The sequence below is a fragment of the Chiloscyllium plagiosum genome, unplaced genomic scaffold (assembly GCF_037043375.1).
Source record: "Chiloscyllium plagiosum isolate Xiang-an unplaced genomic scaffold, Cpla_swu_hap1 HiC_scaffold_13, whole genome shotgun sequence".
In the NCBI taxonomy this organism is placed as follows: Eukaryota; Metazoa; Chordata; class Chondrichthyes; order Orectolobiformes; family Hemiscylliidae; genus Chiloscyllium; species Chiloscyllium plagiosum.
In genome coordinates, this window is record NW_028270151.1 from 81,554,026 (window position 1) to 81,581,283 (window position 27,258).

At 45.1% G+C, this 27,258-nt stretch overlaps 1 protein-coding gene across 4 annotated transcripts in view; it reads right to left on the bottom strand.

Moving 5' to 3' along the window:
* Positions 1–670: 670 nt before the first annotated feature.
* The window catches only part of ankmy1 (ankyrin repeat and MYND domain containing 1), a 96,139-nt gene continuing 69,551 nt past the window's right edge, over positions 671–27,258 (bottom strand). For 3 of the 4 annotated variants that reach the window (XM_087993848.1, XM_043701792.2, XM_043701790.2), the window contains 4 exons: positions 26,800–26,965; positions 10,276–10,450; positions 4,514–4,674; positions 671–1,484 (listed from right to left, as the gene is read on the bottom strand). In XM_087993848.1, coding sequence (XP_087849974.1) covers positions 1,384–1,484; positions 4,514–4,674; positions 10,276–10,450; positions 26,800–26,965 — 603 coding nt within the window. In that variant the 3' untranslated portion in view covers positions 671–1,383. The remainder of the gene's footprint in view (positions 1,485–4,513; positions 4,675–10,275; positions 10,451–26,799; positions 26,966–27,258) is intronic. The other variant, XM_043701791.2, reaches the window with a different exon arrangement.

Consider the following 27,258-nt stretch of genomic DNA (forward strand, 5'->3'; position numbering starts at 1 on the left):
AATCATCCCTTATGTAAGTAAGGTAATAGAAAAGAATGCACAATACAGTGTTACAGCTACAGAGAAGGTACAGAGAAAGATCAAGAGGTTTATTCAAACATCTGATACTGGGGGGAAATAACTGTTCTTGAATCTATTGGTATGTGTTTTCAAACTTTTGTATCCTTTACCTGATGGAAGAGGGTGGAAGAGAGTATAACCAGGGTGGGAGGAGTCTTTGATTATATTGGCTGCTTTCCTGAGGCTGTGGGAAGTGTAGACGGAATCAATTGATGGGCTGCTGGTGTTCATGATGGTCTGAGCTGTGTTTACAACTCTCTGTAATTTCTTGTGGCCTTGGGCAGGACACTTGCCATACCAAGCTGTGATGCATTCAGAAGGATGCTTTCGCTGGTGCATTTATAAAAACTAGTATGGGTCATTGTGAACAAGCCACATTTCCTTAGCCTCCTGAGGACATATAGGTATTGGCATGCTTTCTTGACGATGGACGAAATGGTCTCTTTCAGCACCATAACATGTTTGTGATTACCGTGTAGAGAATGTTCATTTCTTTCATACATGCATTTCTTCAATCTCTCCAGGAGCAGCCCGGGCTACTACTAGATGAGGTAAGACTGAAACCAAACCGTTGCTTTATTTCACAATAATGTGTTCAAACAGAGTAACATTAGATCAGATTCATTTATTTCCATCAAAATAGTTTATTCTCAAGCTATATAAAAGTAACAAACACAGTGCACAACCTGACTCAGTGAGTCATCTTAATTGCATTTGAGCTTATTTTGCTACTCTCTCCACATATCTTCTGACACAGTATTGGAGCCATCCCTCTCCCTGGCTTTAACACTTCCTGCTGTGTTTTTCGGCATTCTAGTCAACTTGATACCTCTCCCCTCAGAGTGGAAACCACAAGACTAACCTGGTGATGAGCTCTGCTAAATTTAAAACAGCAATGACGAGTGTGGGTGATTACTGAAACGTCAAGTTATCTTTTCTTGCTTCAGCACACAAAGCTGATTTACATCTGTATAATTCTGATGATCATGTAATTTCAGTTGTTCAGAGTGGTTTAGCTCAATGGCAGAAATTTTAACATTTTATTCTGATGCCCCCCACTTTGGGGAAATGTAACATTGTTCTGTGAGAGTGCTTGATAAACGGTCTCGAAGATAGAATAAACTTTTTTAAAAAAAAATCACATCTATCCTGGCAGTGCAAAAAGGGTCTGTGTGAATTCTGGCCCAGGGTTGCTTAATGTTGGCACTTTTCACAAAAGTATTTAGTTCCCTGCACTGATAGAAAAATAGGGAAGATGCCTCACACTCCAACAAAAAAAACAGTGAGAATCAACATGAACAAAAGAATTGACTGGGTATCAGTTTAAATATAGCTGTAGTTGTCCAGTTCTACAGATGGTGATGATGAACCACTTCGCAATCCAGCATCCCCATAAAAACCATCTTTTTTGCTTGAGGGGCGACCTGAAAGAGAGAGAGAGAGATAGGGAGACAGAGAGATTACATCAACAATTACAACATGTTTAGAATAAGTTATGGCCATTTTGGCTTTTTGAACCTCAATGCTCTGGTATCTGAACCTGCCACCACAGCCCATTCAAGCCAGTGTCCTCGCCCTCCCTTCAAATCTCCAGCCTACAAGACCCTAATTTTTCCATTGAAGTTCATTTTTCTACTACTCTAACAATTCTGCCTCAGTCTGCCTCCGTTATCAAAGCTTGTTCTTTAGTACCCTCACTCTCCTGTTAAAGCCTATTCTTTTCAATTTTAAATCATCCCTTAAATTCCCACATCAGTACTACTTCTGTTTTCCTGTAACCTGAGTTTTCTCATCAAAGCATTATTCTTCCAGTTTCCCAAATTTTTCATTGAAGCTTATATTTCTTTAGCTCTCCTACCAATGCTTACTCTTCCAGTCTGCTAACTCTTCCATCAAACCTATTCCTCTAGTATCCTAAATCTCCCACTGAAGTCCATCCCTCAAGTCACCTTTCCCACAAAGCCCATTCCCCAGGATCGAATTCTGCAATCCATTCACATTTTGAATAATACACACATGCACCGCAACAATTGCCCACTCCTTGTTCTGCTTTCCAAACATTCTTTTAGATTACATTTTACTTTCCAATGCCTGCTTCAAACGTTCTTTGTGCTTAAGTAATGCACAATATGATATCTTACCTTTATGCACCATTAAATCTTTATATTGGCTAATAGCATGACAGAGCATTGTTTGCATTTGTTCTCAAATGTTGCCCCCAAAAACTGTTCTTTTTTAGAATCCCTAGAGTGTGGAAACAGGCCATTCGGCCCCACAAGTCCACACTGACCCTCCAAAGAGTAACCCACCCAGATCTATTCCCCATTACTCTACATTTACCCCTGACTAATGCACCTAACCTATACATCCCTGAACACCATGGGTAATTTAGCATGGCCAATTCACCTGACCTGCACATCTTTGGACTGTGGGAGGAAACCGGAGCACCTGGAGGAAACCCACACAGACACGGGGAGAATGTGTAAACTCCACACAGATAGAAGATTTCTGGGCTTTTCCCTAATCCGCCATTGAAGTAAGTGAGGAGGAGACCACTCCAGTGGACATTTGCGGTGCCAATGGCAGGAAAAACCACTTACTTTTTCATTTTATACAAGCTGCTTCACACAACAGTTCCATGACAAGATTTTTAAATGACACAAGTCAGTCAGATGTTCCTTACAGAAACAATCGATGGTTTCACGAAGGAATTGGGAGAGCATTTGAAGAAAATCAATGTGCAGGGCTCTGGAAATAGAAGGAGAAATGGGATTGAATGGGTTGCTCTATAAAGCACCAGCAGAGATCCAATAGACTGGATGGTCTTCTCCCTGTCCTAATGTGTTTAGGACTATATAAAGACTGACAGATTATGGTATTCTAGCACTAGCTTTCGGGAACGTCTCCAAGGTAAATTGTTCATGTTGTTTCTGGCAGCCTTCAATTAACGACTGAGAAGGTAGCTTCACTCTTCGACCTCATCGAAGCACTTCATTAAAACAGATCTAACTGCAACAGAAGACGAAAGGGAGCTCCGTCTATCAAGTGGAATGATAATCTGATTGGTACAGGTTTACCCCTCGGCCACACGGGGAGACAAAGCGAAATGCACCTCACGCATTCAATTAGTGGAACTTGAAGAACAATTTAAGCAATTGGGAGTTTAAAGAGGCAGGCAAATTGACAATATTGAAGTTAACGTTTGATTACAGGCTGGCAGTGTAGCAACTGGCCTGAGGCATTGCAAAACAATGTAATACAATGGATGCCTGCAACTGACCAGCTGTATTAGACTTCTCCATGTCAAGCATGCCTGCAGTGTTTAACTCTGACAGTCTGCATTAACAGATGGGAAATGTTTAGTCTTGTGTGTGGTTAGTGGCTACATACTTAAAGGTATATCTGTACATTTAAGATGTGTATCTCAAAGCAGTAAGCATTTAAGAGAGTGAAAAGGATTCGATGAAAAATGTGGAGGTTATTGAAATATATGCATGAGGTAGACACATCCATACATCTAGACAATATGGACTTTATCTCATTAACTAAATGAAGAAACTGAATTCTTGAATGGACCTGGAAGTATACCACCATTTCTTCAGGGATATGATGGCATGGTGGTAGTGATCGTAAGAGCCAAGGAAGTCCAGGATCATGTCTTACATACACCAAAAGTGTGAATGGCTGAACATGTTTATTGAAAATATATATTGCCATTCCTTCAATGTTGCTGGGTCTATTGGAACTCCCTTCCTAGTGGCGTACAGCACATTGTGACGATGGTATGTTTTGTCCTGGTTTCTTTTAGATAGAGATTGGGGTATAAGTGCTGAACAGTCTATGAGAAGATAAGCAACTTGTGAAGTCTTGTATTTTTTAAAGTTGGAACAATAAAAGTAGCCTGAATGGGTGTGGTCAAGCTCTCACAGACCAAGGACTTATAGCTTTCAGCAATTGCTGCTGTGGGCTTGAAGAATTGGAAGCTATTTTTCCCGCTCTCAATTACAGCCAAGGCTGCTGGATTGCATGTGAGACAAAACCTGTTTTCTGAATTTGCTGAAGGGTGTGCTTATGGAATGTTACAATATTGGAACAGTTAATTAGTACTAGTTACTGTATCTGTCATTTTGTTAAGTTTCCCAATAGAGTTACGTACTTCTAAATTCTTCTTTCTTTTGTTGTGTTTTAACTATAGTATTTGAATTGTGTTTTGCTTAATGTTGACCAGTCGAATTGCATTTGGAACACAGCACTTCACATTTGCCTTTAAAATAAGAAACATTAGGGTCCAAGTTACCTTCTTACAGGGGGTCTGGTCTGGTCCATAATGACATTGACAGCAGTTGTTGAAGAAGGCAGTTCAACACTGCTTCTCAAGGGCAACTGGGCATGGGCATGAAACGCAAACAATGCCGCATCCCAGGAATGAATTAAAAACATAGGGTGCCCTCACCTTTTGTTAAGTAGCATTCATCCTTGTGAAATTCGTTCCACGCTGTCACCTTGCAGGCCTTGCTGCAGTAGTACACCTCCTTGCACCGACTGCACGTGATCAGCCGAACGCCCACCGAACGCCCACAGGCGTAACAGAACTTGAACTTGAATAGCTGCCTCCTGTTAAAACAGGCAGGAGAGCAGAAATCTGGTTAGTCAGGGCCGGATCTGCAAATGGGCGCTGCCGTTCAGGCCGGGTTCCTCTTCCACTGGGGTGTGCCAAGGCAGGGCTTGTGCCTATTTTCCTGGAGCAATAGCCCGTCAGCAAATGCCTGTGCACACCTCTCGCTTGCCAGGAAATCAGGCTCAGTGGGACAAACACCATGACTATTGGGAAGAGCGTGAGGTGGCAGTCAAAGATCAAAGATGTGACATGTGATGTCCTAGACCAGAGATAGGGAAGGGAATGTGTGAAAACAAAAGACAATGCTCATTGGGATACCCTCTCCCTCTTGAGAAACAGGCTTTTTATCAGCTATTTTGTGATATTCCACTTGAGGGTGGGTGGCAGTGTACAAAATACAAAGGATCCACCTACAAGATCAACAATGACGGCCGGGGAGATTCAATCAATGGGGTCACTCTGTCAGAACCAGGACACTGCCCTCCTCCCACTCCGCTCTCTGGGACTGGACCCAGGGTCAGTGAGGAGCTGCTCCTCCAATCAGAAATCCCGTCTCTCTCACAATCCTCCAATCACAGGTTGTTTCTCACCTGTATTTGCCACTGATTCCAGAAATGAAGAGTTTGTCTTATGAGGAGAGATTGAGCAGTTCAGGCCTGTGCTCTCTGAGAGTTCAGAAGAATGACAGAAGATCTATTTGAGGTATATTAGATCCTAAAAGAAATTGACAACGTACATGTAGAAAGGATCTTGTTCCCTCTGGTGGGGCAATCTCAGATGAAAAGTCATAGTTTAGGATAAGGGGTAACAGATTTAAAACAGAGGAGAAATTACTTCTCTCAAAGGGTAATGAATCTGGAGAATTCAGTACCCCACAGTGGGATGCTGGGACATTGAGTAAATGTAAGGAGGAGATAGATTTTTAATTAGTAATGGATTAAATAGTTATAGAGCGTGGGCAGGGAAGAATTGAGGCTGAGATGAGATTAGCCATGATGGTATTAAATGGTTGAGGAGGGTTGAAGGGCAGAATTGTCTACTCCCACTCCTAGTGATTATAGATCTTCTTATGTATAGGCTCACTATCAGTCGTGGCCATGGGAGAGGTTTAGAATGTGATTGTATGTGACGGTATGTGAGTGAGTGACTGTCTTGCTGGGGCTGCAGTCTGCCATATTCAGGTGGTGTTGTCTCCTGCATTGGTTAGGGGTGGGGGAAGGAAGTGGTTGAGGTAGGGAGGGTTGAAGAAGGAGGCTGCAGGCTGGGGTAAAAGGAGGGCCACAAGTGTCAGGAAAGAGTGGCAGAAGAGATGTAAGGGAGGGAGATGGACACTGCAAATGGGAAGAGAGAAGATAGAGGCTGTGAAGGAAAGAGAATGATTTCAGGGATAACAACTGAATTCTCAGTCAACTGAAGTCAGAAAATGTGAAATCACTGGAGTAATCAAAATGGAATCTCTAGCTTAAGTGTGCATGATTTCAGATGTTACCGTTTAGAGTGAAATGAACTTCTGTCATTATAATAGACTCCATATCAATTGTTAAATTTTGAATCTGAGATTGAAATTTGAGACTCAATAAATAGGGTAGTAACTGCCTGGTTAATATGTTCCACCTTCATGCATCTGCAAAGGCGTTGGTAATGACCTGACCAATCGATAGCAGCTATGATAAGGATGGTGACTTTGTGTAGATTTGCGTGTCAATTGTTTTGGAAAGAAAACTTCTGTCGGAAGCTTGTGCTATTTTCTTGTGCCAATTTAAGTGCAATGGTATCTAAGAAATTAATGCTTCCCTCTCAGTGTAGTGGCTTTAAGTTCAATGGAGGGTTGATAACTGAATATATTGATAAATCGTTCTGATGCTGTTCCTTTGTGACACTAAATACATCGAAGCACTGGAGGTGCTGTTATGACTGCATAAACGAGTTAGTCAGAGTGAAATAGTAGCCCCTGAAAATCAAATAGTGCTGCAGAAAATCTCAAGAAGGACCTTCAAGAAATAAAAATATTTTCGCTCCTGGTTGGTTGCATTTCAAGCATGTAGCCAAAATATTGCTCTCCCTCTCCATCTCAGCACCACCCCACATGTAGCCAAGCCAACTACAGTCATGTGCTGTAAAAGGGGAATGGTCTGGTTTTAAATAGTTCAACTGATATATAACAGGTATTGAACCCTTGTGTGTATTCCCCTCCTGCAAATAAATTGTCAGTGTCACTGCTTGAACAGTAACTTTGATCCTTGGCCCAAGAATCCACCCTTCATTTGTAGAAATTGTGTATAATTGTGCTATTCAGCAATGAGGCCCATCAAAGCCAATCCTGATTCTTTTCTGACTCACTCATTATGTTGGTGGCAAAGAGGAATTGGGTGACTTCCCCTCATTCCCCCATCTTAGCTTCAACGCCAATTTTTGCATCTGTACTGCCACTCTGAATCCTCTCATTCAAAAGGGACCAGAGATCAAACCGCAAAGCCATCCTGATGTAGGATGTGTGTAGCCTAATTTCTCACAGGACCAATCCAACTCACACCCTCTGCTCATACTGATAGCCACCTGGACGGCTTAGTCCAGGGGCTCCCTGATACCTGGTAGTGAGCTCATAAGGGCCGATAACTGCTGTGCTTTTGGGGCCTTTGCAAACAACCAACCCAGCCCAATGGGATCCTGCCATCCAATTGGATTCTGGGTTGGAATCTGAAACTGGCCATGGGGAGGGAGGTGGGGAGACAGTGGTGGTGGAGGAGGGGGGAGATGATGGTGAAAGGTGATGGGGCGGATGATGGTGATGGGGGGTGTTGGCATTGCTATTCACAGTTAAGAAGGCATCCATCAGATGAAGCAGGGAGCAGGGCAGGGAATGAAACAGCTAATCAGAGGGCCCGCTGCAATGCCTGGCCAGCTCCTTCTGAGATAGGGCAGGAGACTGCGAGGCAGTCTCAAAATGGAGGCGCTATCCGCAGGGTTGTGAAAAGTCCACACCTGTAGGCCACTGACGCAGAGGAGCAGCCAACCCACAGCACGGCTGGTGCACCCAGCTACAGCCAGCGGTTCAGCAGTTGCAGAGAGGAGCTGACAATGGAGACTGGTCCCACCACTGCAAAGCTGTCTCTGGTTCAACTCTGGATCCTGTGTCTAACCTCACGTAAGGGGGCACTCTGACGTTAGTAAGATTCTGGCAGTGTTGACATCTCTTTCCCGATTAATCCAATACGGAGAGGAATTGTCAGCAAAATAATCTGAGATTCACTCAGTGTAAGGTACTGGCAGCACTGCGGGGATTATACACACACAGTACCTCCATTCTGGGATGTACCTTGCCCAGACAACATCTGATCCTGGTAAAAGCTGCGACAGTTAAACAGCAAAATCCTGTCTGCTGTGATTTCTGAAGCTGCAGCAAAACTGTACAGCAGATTCTGGCGTGAGAGCTCACTTTATGGAGAATTCACACAGATTAGATTTCATTGCTATTGAAGCTAAACACTGCACACTAGGCAGGAAAGACGCATCTGCCCATTAGCAACTGTGAACAGCTAAAACATACAACACAACAATGTTTCTTTTTCACTGTTTCGCACAATTTTTGATTGAGCCAACTCCATTTTGCTCCAAAATCTGCTCCATTACTGCCTCACAACACCAGAGACCCAGGTTCAATTCCACCCTCGGGTGACTGTATGGAGTTTTCACACCTTCCCTGTGTCTATGTGGGTTTCCTTTCACAGTCCAAGGTTGTGCAGGTCTGATAGAGTCATAGAGATATACAGCATGGAAACAGACCCTTTGGTCCACTTCTCTGTGCTGACCAGATATCCTAAATTAATCTTGTCTCATTTTCCAGTGCTTGGCCCATATCCCTCTTAACTTTTCCTATTAGTAGTAGCAGTAGACAAACAAAACTAGGAATTAATAACACAACTCAATTAGCTGAAACTCAAAATCCCTCCTTCTTAAATACTCCATGCACAAACGTGAAGGAAGAAAGGATATTGATTAGTTTTATGTCTTATTGTCAGCAGAGGTACAAGTGATTAAAGATTAGGACTTCATATTTCAAAAGGGGGAGCAGGGGAGATTAATTGTCAGTGAAATGATGAATCTCCTTTCTGATCTCTGCATATACCCATCCCCCGACTCAGGCTCAGCTGATTCCTGCCGGGTCAAACAATCCTGTTCCATTTATGCCATACTTGCCTGATATTATGTTGCCTTCAGTTTGATGTCTCTCATGCCAGCCTCATAGATACCAGCTGGCTCCTGCCCCTTATCACACTAATCCTGAGCCCTGCTTCTCCCCCTTGCCCAGATTCTGTGGTAGTTCCTCGCTGTTGTTCTCTCTTACAGAGTTTCATGGGACAAGCAGCAAGCAGAAGAGCAAAGTCAAGAATAATGAATCGGAGGTTTTCAGAGACAGGTGTGATCACTGCCACACAGCCAAAGTCATAGTTTGAGGACACGGGTATATCCTTTAGGGCTGAGATGTGGAGAAATGTCTTCATCCAGTGAGTGATGAGCCTGTGGAATTTGCTACTATAGAATGCAGCTGAGTCCAAATTATTGTCTGTTTTGAAAAAGGAATTGTATATAGCCCTTGGAGTGGTACGATATGGAGGAAAAACAGGGAAAAACTATTGAGTTGGATGATCAGCCTTGGTCATAATGAATGGCAGAGCAGCCTCGAAGGACTAAAAGGACTACACCTGCTCCTATTCTCTATGTTTCTATGTCGCTACTTGGGCATATCATCACAACCTTTAATGAGTTGTGGAACAGTTCAGAGATCCAATGGCAAGGGTCCTTTCCATATTGTTCTGATCAGTTAGTTACCTTGATGCCCCCTCACTCTTCCACTAGGTACACATTTCTTTTCTTCTGGAGTTAATTCTTTAACTTTGCTGATCAGCGTTGTGACTTCAGACTTTGACCTTACACAGAAAGCTGCTTGACCTTTGGTAGAAATGATGATCCTGGAGAGGATTCCTCTGGCTATTTGTGGGATTGCCAACTCTGACACAAGTCTCCTCACCTGCTATGCTATCTGTTCATCTCTGCTCCCACTCCTTGTGTTCCTCTCTGCACTCTCTGTGTCCCTCCCTGTTCTCTTTCTCTCTGTCCCTCTCTGCTCTCTCCCTGTGTCCTTCTCTGCTCTCCCTCTCTGTTCCATTCTGCTCTCCTCTGTCTGTCTGTCTGTCTCTCTCTCTGTGTCCCTGTCTGCCATGTCTCTCTCCCTCTGTCTCTTCCTGCTCTCTCTGTGAGTCCTTCTCTGCTCTCTCTTAGTGTGTCCCTCACTCTGTAACCTCTCATTGAATCACTCTCCGCTCATTCAGTGAGTCCCTGTCTCTGTGTTGCTCTCTATTTACTCGCTGTGTCTCTCTCTTTCTAAGTATGATCTCTGCTTACTGAGTGAAGCTGACACAGGGTGGTGCTCTCTACTCGTTTGGTATTGTATTTATAGTGTGTTTCACTCCAGCGACTCTGTCCTAGTCCTTCAGAAGAGAACAGACTCCAGATCTGATGCTATTGATTCCAGAAACCCGGGACACTTGGAGATCTGGGCACCTCAGCCTTGCCAACCTCCGGCCCACACATCCTACCTGGGAGCTGTATCTTGGACTTTGCTTTTTTTTTCGGAGGCTGCCAATATTGGCAGGTTCCCCTCAGCGACATGAGCATTGCGCTCAATGATGGCCTTTGCTGTCAGACTGATGTTGGCGAAAGACAGGGCCTCTGATTCAGTCAGGGGTGGCAAAGCTGAATCGATTTCCCGATCTGTAAAAACATGAACATTTTCCAGTAAGGATTAGAATGGAACACTTGCCGATCTCAAATCCTGAAATAAGGACAATTTAAAACTAGAGCAGTCTCCAAAGCTAGAGGGACCAGACTCTTGCATTTTCATTTAACAGCATTGGCAGTGTAGTGGCTCAGTGGTTAGCACTGCTGCCTCACAGTGGCAAGGACCCAGGTTTGATTCCAGGCTTGGATGCTTGTCTGTGCAGAAATTGTATGTTCTCCCTGCATTTGCATGGGTTTCCTCCAGATGCTCTGGCTTCCTCCCACAGTCTAACTGTAGGCTGGGTGGATTAGCCATGGGCAATGCAGGGTCACAGGGGTAGCGCCTGGGTCTGGATGGGTTGCTGTTTGGATGGTCAGTGTGGACTCAATGGCCAGCTTCCATACTGTGTGGATTCTTTTATTTGAATGCTCAAGCCTATCCATCAAGATTAGAGCACACATTACCTTCATTGACTCCCATCCCCCAAATCTTCAACATCTCTCTCTCACAACTTTTCCCAATCTAATAAGTATATTAATGGTGTGTGTTCTGCTGCTCTCCACCCTTGGACCATCTGAGCTGTTCCTTTACCCCTTGGAAACGATTGCACAATTTCTTTCTGTCATTGAATCCCCACAGCACAGAAACAGACCATTCAACCCATTGGGTCTGCACTGACCCTCCGAAGAGCATTCCAACCCCTGACCCTAACCCCGTAACCCTGCATTTCCCAGGGCCAATCTCCCTCAGGACTGAGACACCCTCTTCCTTACTCTTTCTGCTACAATCTGCAGGTTTGAAAAAACCCAGGCTCAAGTCACCCAACCATGAGTCCTTGAGCTGAACTGAAAAGCCAGTTGGTGAGCGATGGTTTTGGACTCAAGTTTTACTCAGTCTTCACTTTATTTACAAATGTGAAACATGACGCGTTAGAAAAGATGCGAATGCACTGGAGTGAGTGCGGAAGTGATTTCCCTTGGCTTTGGGGATTGATCACGAGGGGATGGGGGAGAAGAAGGTGGAGAGGAGATTTGACTGAGGTTTTCAAAATCATGAGCGGGCTGGATAGATTAAGTCGAGTGTTTCAGCTTGCAAAAGGTACAAGGTCAGGGAGAGCATACCTTTAAGGTGATGTTTTGGTGAAGCAAGGATGATTTAAGAAAAGGTTTTTTTTCACACAGCAAGTAGTTAGGGTATGGAATGGATTACCTGGAGATGTGGCGGAGCCAGGTTCAATTGAAGCACTCAAGGAGCCATAGGATATTCTTTTCTAGATATGAGGGGTGTGCAGGGATATGGGAGAAAAGTAGGAGATTAGAACTAGATAAGATATTCGGACTAAATAATAGAGATAGCACAAGCATGATGGTTTGAATGGCCTGTTTCTGATCTTATACCTTCGAGCTCAGCCATCTCTCAGTTTTACTAAGTGCCTCTACTATGTGAAGCCAAAACAATTAACTAGGTTAGTCTAAAGAAAAAGTTGTGTACATCCCCTTAAGGGCACAGTAGCAAAAATCCAATTGCAAAGGTAACTCACAATTATAAATGAAAATATCTGTTGGAGTTTGAGGATCCTCCAATGGGGCTCAGCAGTTGTCAAAGGCCTGAGATGTACCGGTAGGCACTCTGTGCTTTATCTCAAGGATACCTTGGCGTTGACTTAGTCCCTAAGCAAAGGCAGGCATTTGGACACAGGGGATTCCACCCCCACTCCCAACTCCACCCCCACCCCGACCTACTATAGCCTGTGCCTCGACCAGTTCATGGGTATCTTGGGTAAAGCCCTGGCGCAGACCCACAAGGAGATCCTCCGATGTGCCTGCCCCTCTCCGTAACGGGTATCTCTGTCTGAAAATAACGTGCGCGGGGATGAGGAGAAAGCAGGAGATTGGTACAAAGTAGCATTCTCCTTTAACTGGCTGAATGACTTCCTGCCATGCTGCAGCTATTGTCTGATTCTAAGCACTCAAATAAAACTTGATTTAGTGCCCTCCAGCTGCATCAAATAACACACATTTGATAAACAATTAACATCATCATCATAGGCGGTCCCTCACAGATGAGGATGACTCTCTTCCACTGTTAGGGTGAGTCCATAGCTGGCAATACAGGACGATGCGGCTACCACAAGCTCTGTTACACTTGGGGTAGGTGATGGTCATGGGTAAGGGATGGGTGGTGTGGCAGGGCGCTCCTTTCGCTGTTTCCCCCCGGCTTCCCCTCTGTCCCGATGGCAAGTCTCAAGGTGGTCCATGCCTTCCTGGGTGCTCCTCCTCCACTTCGGACGGCCTAGGGCCCGTGATTCCCAGGTGTCTGTGGGAATGCAGCACTTCACCAGTGAGACCTTGAGGGTATCCCTGAAGCACTTCCATCGACTACCTGGGGCTTGCCTGCTGTTCCGGAGCTGGGAGTACAATTAACACATGTATCCTCACTGTGTCACTTTTTGTTTCTCAAGAGGGCAGCAATTCAAATGATGGCCTTTGACCTTTCAGCTCAAATTTGCAAGAAGATCCCAGTTAAGGTAGATAATGAAGGATAGCTTTGCCTGTCATTTCTCATTTCAGTGGCTATGGCAGGGGGGTTTGGTGGACCAAGAAGGAAGAGAGCAGATTAACCCCTCAGGTAAAATATTGTTTTTATTTTGAGCTAATTACACAGCTAAATGGAAAAGTGGGAGGCATGTTCACTGCATCCTTCTCAGCTTGGTATTCATGAGTGGGTAAAATGCCAAATTGTGGAGTGGCAGGCGGGCACAGGAAGGTCGTCCCACACTTGGAATTTCCAGGCTTCACCATTTGTCCGATATATTTATAAGGGACCCAGAGCGCACTTCACTCTCTGCAATAGGAGCACCACCACACCTCTGCTCATCGCCCCCATCCATCCCTGGAGACTAAGCAAAAAGCACAGCCACATGTTACCAATAGGGCAGGACTTATACAGTTAATGGGGGGTCCTCGGGCATGTTGCTGAATAGAGACCTAGGAGCGCAGGTTCATAGTTCCTTGAAAGTGGAGTTGCAGGTAGACAGGGGGGTGAATAAGGCACTTGGCACACTTGCCTTCATTGATCATTGCATTGAGTTTCGGAGTTGGGACATCATATTGCAGCTGTACAGGACATTGGTTCGGCCACTTTTGGAAAACTGCATTCACTTCTAGTGACCCTGCTACAGGAAAGATGTTTTTAAACTTTAAGGCATTCAGTTGGAGGGTTTAAGCTATAGAGAGAGGCTGAATAGGCTGGGGTTGTTTTCCCTGGAGTGTTGGAGGCTGAGGGGTGACTTTACAGAAGTTTATAAAACTTTAAGGGGCATGGACAAGGGCTTTTTCCCAGGGGAGGGGTGTTCAAAACCAGAGGCATAGGTTTATAGTAAGAGGGAAAAGATTTAAAAGGGACCTGAGGGGATATCTTAACAGACAGATGGTGGTGCATATATGGAACGAGCTGCCAGGGGAAGTGGTGGAGGCTGGTACAATTACAACATTTAAAAGGCATCTGGATGGGTATATGAATAGGAAGGATTTAGAGGAATATGGGCCAAGTGCTGGCAAATGGGACAAGATTAGGTTAGGACATCTGGTCAGTGCAGACAAGTTGGACCAAAGCATCTGTTTCTGTGCTGCATAACTCTGTGATTCTGTGACCTCCTGAAGGTTGTCCGGGAGACAAGGGAAGTTCTGTTCCCTGTGAGTGGCAACAAAATGCCACCTCAGCTGGCGAAGTCAGCCTGGACAGAGGTGGGTGAGGAAGTTAGTGCCCACGGGGCAGTTCAAGAGAACCTGGTTCCAGTGCCACAAGAAGATAATTGACCAGCTGCACTCTGCCAGGGTCTGTGCCAGTATCTACTGAGTGTGAATTAACGTTGTAAGATTGGCACTGCAGATGATGTTCACACTCAAGACTGAACATTAGGCATCTCCATCAGATGCCCCTCATGGGAAATTAATGTCATTGTGTTGGAGTAATAATAGTTTGAGAGCAGCATAACCTCTCACAGTTTAGTATTCACCCTTCAAATATAAAGGGTGCTCCAACACCCAGCAGCTCATGTACACATCTGACAGGTTTTTAATCAAAGGCATCATGGGACAAGGAGACGACCATGAAGTGTGGCCTTTTGGGTTCAGCCCTACTTGTCTGCCCTGGTCAAGTTGACTGGAATCAGCCAATGCCATTACCTCGCTTAGAAGGCACAGTCAGGCCTCACAGCTCCTGCCAACACTGTAAGTGTTTAACAACAAAAAGCCAGACTGAGACTTCTCACAAGTTGACCAACAGGGAGAGGCTTCACACCTTAAACAAAAAGAGTTTAAGCTTTAGTGTAAAAATAACAACTTGATTTTTTTTGAAAGGTTTGTGAAAGATGGCTGCTTTCTCACTGGGGAGGGAGATGACTGGTGGGGGTTTTAACCTGGGGGTCAGCACCACTTCAGGGAAGGACTCGTCAGAGGTTGGGGGTTGGTGCCTTTGTGGTGACCTCAAAGCAGTCTAGGACTTGAAGGCATCCTGTGGGTGTTATTCTGTGTTGCGGACCACGTGAGCTAACCAGACGCTCACTGGAGCGTGAAGACTACCTGGTCAGGTTGGCATCTCATTGATGTCTCATCGGTTTTATGACCAGATGGGCCTCATGATTTTACCGAACAAAGTTTGTGCAATTGACCCTCCTCCAGTGGGGCTGACCTCTCACCATTATTCATGACACGTTAATGCAGAGCAAGTAGGTTCACGCCCGATCCCTCTCGGGGAAATCTGACCCACCCTGAATGTTTATGAGACGGCTATGAATGGCTTCCTGCCCATCCCTTCCAAAAGCTGTAACGGTACAACTGTGCCTCCCTGTCCGACTTGACCCAGGGTCAACAGGTGCCCACTGTTACGGGTTGTCCCGAAAACTGCAGAAATATTCGGGTGGGTGAAACCCATCAGACGGAAGCTGCCATTTCACCGCCCTGCCCATGCCTTCACCAAGATCAAGACACTTTGTAACCGGGAGACTGCTTCATTCAGTCAGGCTCCCACATTACTCAGTGCCACGACTGGAGACTGGGTCGCCTGCTAGGCTTCCTTCAGACCCTGCATTAATATAGCGCCTCTCTCAACCTAGCAAACTGATTGACGGCCAGTTGAGCACTTTCCAAAGTGGCTGCTGTGATATAGGAAATACAGCAGACAGCAAGGCTCCACAAACAGCAGTCAGATAAACAAAAAGGCCATCCCTTTATCAGCTGCGGGATAAATACTGGCCCAGGACACTGGACAGAACCTGTCAGCTCGCCTCCAACACCGTGCTGAAGGGTCTAACCAAGAGGGAAGTAAGAGTCTCAGTTTGAGGTTTTACCTGCAAGGCAGCAGGTCTGAGAGGGAGGGCAGCACCCACCCTGGAATGCCAGTCTCAATCTTATACTGCACTCTGTAGAGCAGAGCTTCAAGGTCAAAGTCACATACTGAAGAGGGCGAGACTGCTACTGACTGACCCTAATGTGCAGGTGGACATAGCTAAGAATATAACATGTCATCACTCATACAGCAGTATCTGCTTGGCACCCATGTGCCATATTTGCCAGACAGGAAAAAACCTACTGGCACGAGCCTGGCAGAAAATATACACAATGAAAGAGGTGCCACCATGGGAAGAAAAGGTAAAAATATCAGACAAATAGTTAAGAAATGCCTTCTGCTTACTAGGTTTCCACAGGAATTTCAAAGTATTCATTGGGTGTGAATTATATTCTGATAGTATCAATTGAGGTCTCATGCATGTTTATATACTGTACACACAGGAGACACCCACTGGACACCGTGAGGGATGCAGTACGTCAACTCTGCCCCATAACAACATTTTCATTTCGTCTTAAATTGGCAGGCGCTACGCATGACAGAGCAGCCTCGCTCTGCCCAGAGCAGTGTCAAAGCCTGTTCAAGATTGAGTCACTTTGCAGGGCTGGTAGGTACAGCTGAGGAAGTAGCCATTGAAATGGACAATCCTTTCAAATGGAGAACCATCGTCTGCACTTTTTAAAAACAACCTTAAAGCAACACCATTGACATTTGGGTTGAGGGAGGGGGGAAGGTACGCTCGATCCCTACAGCTCTATGTTGATGTAAAATGTTTCAAAGCACTGGACACAACCTTGGAATAGTGATATACTAGTCTTTCTGTTTCACTTACACTCTTGCACCCTGACATACCTCCTCCTAGCCTCAGCTGAATGGCACTGCACTGTGCTGCCCATGACATTCAGGCCAATTTTGACCATGCCTGCTCTGTCACTCAGGCTTGTGTCCACGCTCATCTCTAACCTTGAGGAGAGGGAAAAGACTGGAAAGGAAATCGGCCTAGTCTGGTGATGTAGTTGGACAAGGCTGCTCTTTATCCTCTGATGAATAGTGTGAAATAATTATGTTGAGATTGACCCTTGTGAGAGTTCAGTGCTATGTGAACTTACAATTTTAAATTAAGACTCAAAAGGGAAGCAGTGGACTTGTCTCCTGAGATGGAGCATTGTGAGCACAATTGGACCCCACACCTCAGGAAGGATGTACTGGCCCTGGAGTGGGCCCAGAGGAGGCTCACGAGAATGGTCACTGGAACAAAAGGCTCAACATATGAGAAATGCTTGAGAACTCTGAGACTATAGTCGAAGGATGAGAGGGGATCTGATTGAAACTTGCAGAATCCTGAACGGCCTGGACAGAGTGGACTTTGGGAAGATGTTTCCATTGGCAGGAGAGTTGAGGACCTGTGGACACACCCTTAGGGCAATGGGAAGACCCTTTAGAACAGAGTTAAGGAGGAACCTTTTCAGCCAGAGAGTGACGAATCTGTCAAATTCATTGCCGTAGAAGGCTGTGGAGACCAGGAGATTGAATGTATTTAAGAGCGAGATTGATAAGTTCTTGATTGCCAAGGTGGTCAAAGTTATGGGGACAAAGCAGGAAAATGGGGTCGAAAAACTATCAGCCATGATTGAGTGGCTGAGCAGAACTCAATGGGCTGAATGGCCTAATTTCTGCTCCTATGTCTTATGGTCCGATGGAAGGTTATAGGTTCAGGTCCCATTTTGAGACCTCTAGACAGACACTCCACTGCAACAGTGAGGGAGTGCCGCATTGCCTGAGGTACCCGCATTCAATTGTAACTTTAAACAGAAGCTCCCGGTACCCTCTCGGTGGATGCAGAAGATCCCATTGTGTCATTTCGAAGAAGACACAGGGGGTTTCATCTCAGTGCGCTGATCAAAATTTATCTCTCAACAGCCACAAAATAACCCGAACATGATGGGGGGGACAGTGTTAGTTGCAAATTATGCTTTTCCCCTATTACACAGCTCCGACATTTCCAAAAAGACGACTCGATTACCTCCAGTGCATTTGAAATGTCCTGAGGTCACAAAAGGTGTAAGCAAATGCAAGTACTTTCCTTGTCACTCATGTGCACACACTTTAGCAGGGAGAATTGTAAAGGGGGCTGTTCAAATCACATCTGACCCAGCAGAGTTTGGGAAAGGTATGTTGCTGGAGATAGAAGAGGATTAACACTTGTGCACCCTCAGGGTGAGTACTTGGTTCATATAAGTGACTGGATTTGCTGCAAGTGTGTTCATACATCAAAGCAGGACAGTTAGCAAACAGTAGAGTAGACTAGAAAAGACTGGGGGATCAGTGCGATGGGAGATAGGTAGAGGATTGCGAGGACGGAAGAAGGACTGAAATTGTGTAAACGCAATTAGAGTACGCAATTAACTCTAATTAGAAAGATTAGAGTTAATGAATCAAAGGGTTCAGATAAATAATTCTCTGCAAGTTCAGATGGATGACACGTTATAAGATGGTCAGTGACAATCAAAATATTTTAATAGTAGTACAAGAGTCATAAAATAATGATTTTTCACGGCACAGTGGTTAGCACTGCTGCCTCACAGTGCCAGAGACCTGGGTTCAATTCCCGACTCAGGCGACTGACTGTGTGGAGTTTGCACATTCTCCCCGTGTCTGCGTGGGTTTCCTCCGGGTGCTCCGGTTTCCTCCCATAATCCAAAGATGTGCAGGTCAGGTGAATTGGCCATGCTAAATTGCCCGTTGTGTTAGGTAAGGGGTAAATGTAGGGGTATGGGTGGGTTGCGCTTCGGCGGGTCGGTGTGACTTGTTGGGCCGAAGGGCCTGTTTCCACACTGTAATGTAATGTAATCTAATCTAATCAATTGTGACATATTGTTCAAGTACTGTGTTTTTGATACTCTGCTATTAGAATGGTCATTCAAGGCAAAGACATTGTGTAGAATAGATTTACCAGGATAATGTCATGTGTTGAAAAACTATTGCCATGAGGTCAGATTTAAGATGCTGCGAATATTTTTAAGGCAAAGGGGAGATTTTTCAGGAACACAGAATTGCTGCAGCTCAGAAGGAGGCCACCATCCCATCATCTGTGTGAACTCTCTCTGATTCACCAACTCACCTTGTGCCATGAATTGGAGATTTTTAAACGATGATGGTCTTGTACGTTGGAGAGGAGGAAAAGCTATTATCTCTGGGTCATCAGTTGACAGTTCTCATTGAAGACATGAGAAACTGGAAATGTAATTCTGTAACCCCTTGTTAACCCATGGAATGTTTATAGTTGAAGCAGAAACTATTGGAACATTTAAGATAAAACTGGGTAAATATTGGAAGCAATGGAACAAACAGGACAGTGGGGGAATAGGCAGCACTGTGTGATTCAATATGAATTGATCTGGCATGGGTTGGCATGGACAGTTTGGTCTGAATGGGCTCTTGCTGTGCTGTAAATTGCTTGTGATTCACAGCTTAGGCGATTCAGAACTTGGATGTAACAATGTTGGGTATGGCGGCCAAATCAAAGAATCACAGAACCCTACAGCGTGGAAGTAGGCCATTTGGCCCATCAAGTCTGCATTAACTCTCTGAAGAGCATCCCACCAGATTCATCCCCCTGCCTATGCCCATAACCTGTATTTCCCATGACTAATGCACATCCGTGGACACAATGGGCAATTAAACTTGGCAAATCCACCTGATCTGCACACCTTTGGACTACAGAAGGTAAACGGAGCACCCAGAGGAAACCCACGCAGACACAGGGAGAATGTGCAAACTCCACACAGACAGTCACCCGAGGGTGGAATCAAACCCGAGTCCCTGGCACTGTGAAAGAGCAGTGCCAACCACTGAGCACTTTGTCCATTTAGTTTAAATGCCGAGACTTCCAGGAAAATTTGGACAATATCCACATCATCCAACCCAATTCCATGAGGAAGCAACCACTTCAAGTGACTAAGAAGTGACAGCTCCTGCAGTACCAATCTTATTGCCACATTGTGAAGGAGAATTCCATTGTTTTCACAAACTGAATTCATGGATCGTAGCGAAACAAAGAGAGAGAGAGAGAGAGAAAAAAGCATACACGTGTCAGGCTGAAAAATAAATTGTGAATTTAAAATGCTCCAGATCAATAATGAGAGAAGCAACTGGGCTGAGTAAGAGAATGATGGTGGATGTCAGGAGCCAGAGTCTATCTGCATGTAATTGTGAGCAGGCAATCAAAATCTACAGCCATTCAATGACTGAGACGCTGATGAATGAGAAGACCCTAATAGAAAAGCAATCTCCTGCCTAATGGACTAACACACACAAAAAAAAAACCTCACATTGCAAAATTGAAGCTTCTTGTCATCAGAAACATACCAAATCCCTTGTGCCTGCCATATAATGAAGGGGGTGGTTGCACGAGGCATAGGGAGGCACCAGCGGACATTTAGAACAAAGCCACGTAAAACTGGCTGTCACTGCAGTAAATACAGGTCTCTTGATGCACCTTTGCTGCTCCTACTTACAAGACTTTAAAAGCCCACACTCATTACCTGCAAATCTCTACAATACTGTGGTGAGGCTTGCTTTGAGTGGTCGGGGTAGCTGTGTACAAAGTGCCACTGTTATACATAGCTACGTAAACCAGGAGTTCCTCAGAGCCACTAGGTCCCGTCATAGAATCAGGAGAAGGGGGCCACTGGGTGGGTACATTGCACCTCTGCTGCTTTGTCTGAAAGCCCCATTCCCTTGCTGCCTTCCCGTAGCTCCGCAAATATTTCAAAGCATCCATTCAGCTGCCGATGAAAGAAGGGGAACAGCCAATTAGATGTTTATCTTTTTTGAGTCTGGCATTATTAGGCCAGGTTTTCAACTCCAAATGGAAGTGGGATCCGAGGTACAAAACCCAGCACTAATTTGGAAGATAAAAGAATTGTCCTCTCCACCCCATTCCATGCTGCCGGTGTGACCGTTTCTTGTGTTGGGAAGGGGCTTGGATGCTCAACACAATGCACTATATACGAAGTGAGAGTTCCCCACTGCAAGGACTACAGGTAAATTGTATTCCCTCCCGCATATTTGGTACATCTTCTGTTGTGGGTTTTGGAAGCCCTAAAGAATTCACCTACTTGGACAGTTTGTGAACATTGCAGGTGCTATATTGCATTAAAGATGTAAAAAAAAAGGAATAGAGTCTTACAGCAGGGAAACAGACCTTTCAGTCCAACTAGTCCATGTGGACCACAATCCCAAACTAGTCCCACTGCCTGCGCTTGGTCCACATCTCTGTAAATATTTCCTATTCATGTATTTATCTAAATGTCTTTTGATTGTTGTAACTGCGCCTGTACCTATCACCTCTTCTGGAAGTTCATTCCACACACGAACCACTCTTCCGTGTACAAAAAAAATTGCCCCTCATGTCTTTTTAAAATCTTTCTCCTCTCACTTAAAAATATGCCCCCTAGCCTTGAAATCCCCCATCCTAGGGACAAAGGCACCTGCCGTTCACCTTACCGATACTCTTTATAAGATCATCCCTCAACCTCCTACACTCCAGTGAAAGGGGTCCCAGCCTATCCAGCCTCTCCCAGTCACTCAAACCTTCCATCCCTGGCAGTATCCTGGTAAATCGCTTCTGAACTCTCTGCAGCTTAATAATATTCTTGCTGGAACAGGAAGACCAGAACTGACACAGTATTTCCTCAAGCCTTGCCAGCTTCTGCTAACATGATTTAAATCAGCTGACAGTTCTGTCTGTGAAACAAAAATTCTTTTGGAAGTTGAAGATAAAGTTCTGCACTTGCTCCCCTCCATGGATGTACAGGCAGGCCACTTTGAAATGGAAAAGGGTTACATTCTGCTCTGGATTAGTGGTGCTGGAAGAGCACAGCAGTTCAGGCAGCATCCAATGAGCAGCGAAATCGACGTTTCGGGCAAAAGCCCTTCATCAGGAATAAAGGCAGAGAGCCTGAAGCGTGGAGAGATAAGCTAGAGAAGGGTAGGGGTGGGGAGAAAGTAGCATAGAGTACAATAGGTGAGTGGGGGAGGGGATGAAGGTGATAGGTCGGGGAGGAGAGGGTGGAGTGGATAGGTGGAAAAGGAGATAGGCAGGTAGGACAAGTCCGGACAATCCAGAATCTGGTTCTCTTCCAGCACCACTAATCCACAAGTCCGGACAAGTCATGGGGACAGTGCTGAGCTGGAAGTTTGGAACTAGGGTGAGGTGGGGGAAGGGGAAATGTGGAAACAGTTGAAGTCCACATTGACGCCCTGAGGTTGAAGTGTTCCAAGGCGGAAGATGAGGCGTTCTTCCTCCAGGTGTCTGGTGGTGCTCTTTCAATTTCAGGTAATGTGGCATGGAGCTTTCACAGCAATGACAGCAATAGCCATTACAGATTTCAGAAGCTTTTGGTGGCTTTGGCTCAATCAGTGGTTTATTAATTCAAGCATGATTGACATTTTTAACAGCATGTAATAACATAACACACCTTTGATGTGGCTTCTTGTTTGTTTACAAGAGGCATGGACAGATTTTGTATTACGCTGCAGCTGGCTTTTTTCTGTATCAGTAATAGTGCTTGAATTATTAAATTGCCCAAAGTCTTTTTTTTAATCCAATGACTTCCAAATAGTTCACAATTGCCAGACATGGGTCATGAGGACTGTACATAGTCGATACTGTGTGAGTGGCGATAGAGGATACATGGAATAGGGAATCATATGTGGGGAATCTGAGGGGATATGGGGTGCTGATGGGGTTTGACGTGAGGTGGAGCAGAGTTTTGAATGATATTAGGGAAGTTGGGCTGCTATGTTGGAGAGTGAAGGTTAAGCTCCTAACCAACGTGTTCTCTACAGATATAATCCTTTGTTATGTAAGAAGATAAAAGTTCTGGGTCATGCATGGGTTGGCTGAAATTTCCAGAAGTCACAAAATTGCATCGGTGGCGTTTTCCCATACCCATGTGAAAATCTGGCCCTTAATTTCCAGCAATTTATACATAGTTAGCTTCTGTGGTCAACTGGGATAGACAGGGAGGGATTCATGGATACATTAAAATTTATATATAGAGAGAGATTACAGGTGAGAAACATAGACACATAGAAAATAAGTGCAGGAATGGGCTATTCAGCCCTTCCAGCCTGCATCCCCATTCTATACGATCATGGCTGATCCTGCAATCTCAGTATTCCCATTCCCACTTTCTCTCTATACCCTTTAATCCCTTTAAATGCAAGTGCCAGGTCCAGCTCCCTTCTGAATATATCTAACAAACTGGCTCCAACTCTTCCCGTGAGAGAGAATTTCACAGGTTCACAACTCTCTGAGTGAAGAAATTCTTCCTCATCTCGGTCCTGAATAGCGTACCCTCATTCTCAGACTTTGACCCCTTATTCTGGACTTCCCCAACATCGGGAACATTCTACCTGCATCTAGCCTGGCCAGTCTCATCAGGATTTTCAATGTTTCTATGAGATCCCACCTCATTCTTCTAAATTCCAGTGAATACATGCCCAGTTGATCCTGTCTTTCCTCATATCTCAGTCCTGCCATCCCGGGAATCAACCTTCGTTGATCAACCTTTGCTGGACTCCCTCAATAACAAGAATGTCCTTCCTCAGACTAGGAGACTGCACACAATACTCAAGGTGAGGCCTCACCAAGGCCCTGTATAACTGCAGCAAGACATCCTTCCTCCGATACTCAAACCCTCTCGCTATGAAGGCCAGCGTGCCATTAGCTTTCCTCACAGCCTGCTACACCTTCATGCCAATTTTCAGTGACTGTTCCATCCTGACACCCAGGGCTCATTGCACCTCACCTTTTCCTAAACTTCTACCATCCAGATCATAATCTGCCTTCTTGTTTCTGTGACCAAAGTGGATTACCAAACATTTATCCATATTGTATTGCATTTGCCAAGTAATTTGCCCTCTCAGCCAATCTGTCCAAGTCACCCTGCAGTCTCTTAGCATCTTCCTCACAGCAGACACTGCCAGCCAGCTTAGTGTCATCTGCAAAGCTGGAGATATGGCATTCAATTCCTTCGTCCAAATCATGAAAGTGGAAACAAGGAAATAGAGAGGGAGAGAGAGTGAAAGGTAGTTATACCAAGGAGGTGGAAGGTTGTGACATTGCACGAAAACATTCCCTGTTACCCTTTGTGGTATAATCCAGTTCACTGTAAATGGGGCTAGAAATGTGACACAAGACACTCTCTCTCTCTCTCTCACACACACACACATGAGAAGATAGATCAATTAACAATCGTAAATCTGAGGTTGATTGATTTTTGGTAGCCAAAGTTACAAAAGGCAATGGATCCAATGCCAATGGATGGATAGAGTGACACAGTTCCATTGTGATCTCATTGAATAGCATGACAGACACATGTAGGACAATGACCCACTCCAGCCTGAACTCCTCATCCGAGCTAGAGAAAGCTCTGTCTCTGTGTATGTAGATGGTGAGAGTGAGCATGGCACTGTTCTGACCATAGGTTGGCCGGCAAAATGAGTGGAAACTTGAGGTGGCAGCAGGAGCCTGACTGGAGATCCGCTGCATGCCTTTTGGCATGCATCTTGTGCCACTCAAGCATTTACTGGAATGCTTTTACCCGGGATCCAGGACCACAGCAGCGGAGGCCCTGTCCAATCAGAGCTGCTTGATTGGAGGTCCCATCCAATCAGAGTTACAGTTAGCTCCACTGTACCCAATGCTGCCACTGGCAAAACGGTGGCTACTTCTGGTATGACACCCATCCGAGACCAAGGAGGAGAGACTGAGAACAGCATACAATACTCAAGGTGTGGCCTCACCAAGGCCCTGTATAACTGCAGCAAGACATTCTTACTCCAGTACTGAATTCGGCAGTTGGAGAGGGAGGGGAAGTGTTGCTGAAGAGTCGGAGCTGTGAGATGGATATATTTACTTGGCATGATTGCATTGATACAGAATGTGGACAGGGTTATTCTGAAAAAACTGCTTCCACTATTGGAAGGAGGAAGCCAGTCACAAGAGGACACAGACTTAAAGTAAAAAGCAAAGGAACTATAACGGAGATGAAACCTTTTTTTTAATGTAGTGAGTTTATATGATTTGGAGGATATTGCCTGAAAAGAAATAGCTTCCAGAAGGGAATTGTGTAGATGTTTGAAAAGGAGAAATCATTTCAGAGTGAAGAGGGAAGAGCAAGAGACAGCAACAAATTGAATAGATAGTTCTTCCAAAGAGCTAGAAAAGACAAGAAGGGATGATTGGCCTCCATCTGTGCTGTACAACAATTTTATTGGGCAGACATCCCAATCAAGAGCTTTGATGTGTCCTCTAGATCTGTACAGAGCAATTTAGGGTACCTGCCACCACCTTATCTGACTGATTAATCCATTGTTATCATTTCTTGTATAAATTTCCCAGTCCTTTCAGATGACCATACAACACAAAACTGTCCCCCTACAATGTCATCAACATAGAGCCTGCAAAGAGATCACATTAAATGTACAGAGCAACCTTATCCCATGTGCCCCCCCCCCCACCCCCCCCCCCCCACCCCCTCCCCCGTGTGTGAGGGTTAGACTCAGGGTGAAATTTGAGGTGGTGGATGTATTGTGTTAAATTCCAAAACTCATCCCTGTTCTCCAATATATCCTAGCACTGAGCTGAAAGCCTTCTTGAAATTGAAGTGGGTCTCCTCCTTCGTGCAATGGTTCCTGTATATTGCATAACCTCCCCTTCCCATTCCTTCGGAGACAGCAATGTTGCCTTTTGTATTTTTGATTGTTTCGGACTAATCCAATCATGGTTAATAGCTGCTGCTAGAGAGCGCTTGGATTCTTTATCTTGTGAATCAGATCCCTATCGTAACCCTGAAACCTTAGACTACTCCAATCTCCAAAAATAAAAGGAGGGGATGGTCTTTTCCTGATGTCTAAGGCCATTACCCCTCCAGGAAACTTCACCTGGATATCAGGCCAGGAAGACTGCGACATTATGACAATGCCACCGGACTAGGAAATTCAGACACTTAGATTAACGCTTTGATGGCAAAGACTCAAATCCCAATTCAGCAATCTAAATGCAATTAGTAAATTTGCAATGTAAAACTAGACTCAGTAATGGTGACCAAGATGATAATCATTGATTACTGTAAAAATCCAACCCCATCTCGGGAAAGACATGTGTTGGCCTTATCTGGTCCACGTGTGAGTCTGAACAAACCACTCAGTTCAAGGGGCAACTAGGGATGGCAACAAGTACTGGCCTTGTCAATCACACCCATATCCCACAACATAACTTTTAAAAAGTCCCATATGTCATTCAACTGGAAGTCAGTGGGAACCCTAACCCAAGCCCTGACACAAGCTGAGTCCGCCCCTTTATGACTGGGAAAGCAGGAATTAGGTTAAAATGGGGGATTTCAATCTTTAGCTGCTATCTCAGTATTTGTCAGGCAGTGCAGGCGTGGAAGTTAGATCTTCAACATGCCCAGTGAGCTTCAGTGGGGGGCCCCGTTCACAGTGTGAGACTTGAACTCATTTGCAGATAGCCTCCTGGTTCAGCCTGGACAGTCGCTGTGTTTAGACCACACTCCTCAGGTGGCAGGTTCAGGTGAGCGAAACACTCGATGCAGCAACATAAAAAGGAAAGTGTCACCATATCAAATCACTTCAGTGTGGAAAGAGGCCATTCGGCTGACCCTCTAAAGAGCATCCTGCCCAGACCCATCCCTGTAACCCCATACAAGGTTTGCCCCATGCCTATACCATTTAACTCACCCATCCCTGGACACTGCAGGCAATTTAGCATGGCCAATCCACCTAACCTGCACATCTTTGGATTGTGGGAGGAAACCAGAGGTCTCGGAAGAAACCCGCACAGACATAGCTAGAATGTGCAAACTCCACACAGACAGTCGCCCAAGGGTGGAATCGAACCTGGGTCTCCTATGCTGTGAGACAGCAGTGCTAACCACTGAGCCACCCACACGTCTCCACTGACCTTGCATGTTCTGCTGTATGATCTCCTCAAATCTCTTCCGTTCCATGGTGACGGTAGCCTTTCGAAACAGGTTGCTCAGAAAGTTGAGTAATTCACGGCGGGCATTATAGACTTCTCGCTCATTGTGTGTCAGGGCGTGGTAAGGTGTTTGCGCTATTCTTGAATCCTGTGCACAAAATAACAGGGAGATGGTCAATGTCAGGGAGTAGGACTTGCTACACCCAATCCTTTTATATCAAGCTATCACAGGGCTTTGCATTTCACATTGTCTCCTGTTTCTGGTGGGATATTGGTCAAGAGTGGAAACGCATGTTCAGTTTCAGGACCTAGCTAGCACATTCCTTCAACTCAGGGGCACTGAGTTCATTTACAATGTTTCTTCTGTCACCCACTGAGGTTAGATTGGCTCAGCCATAATACTATGTTGCTGGTCAAAGCTGCTTTCTTCTGAGACACCTT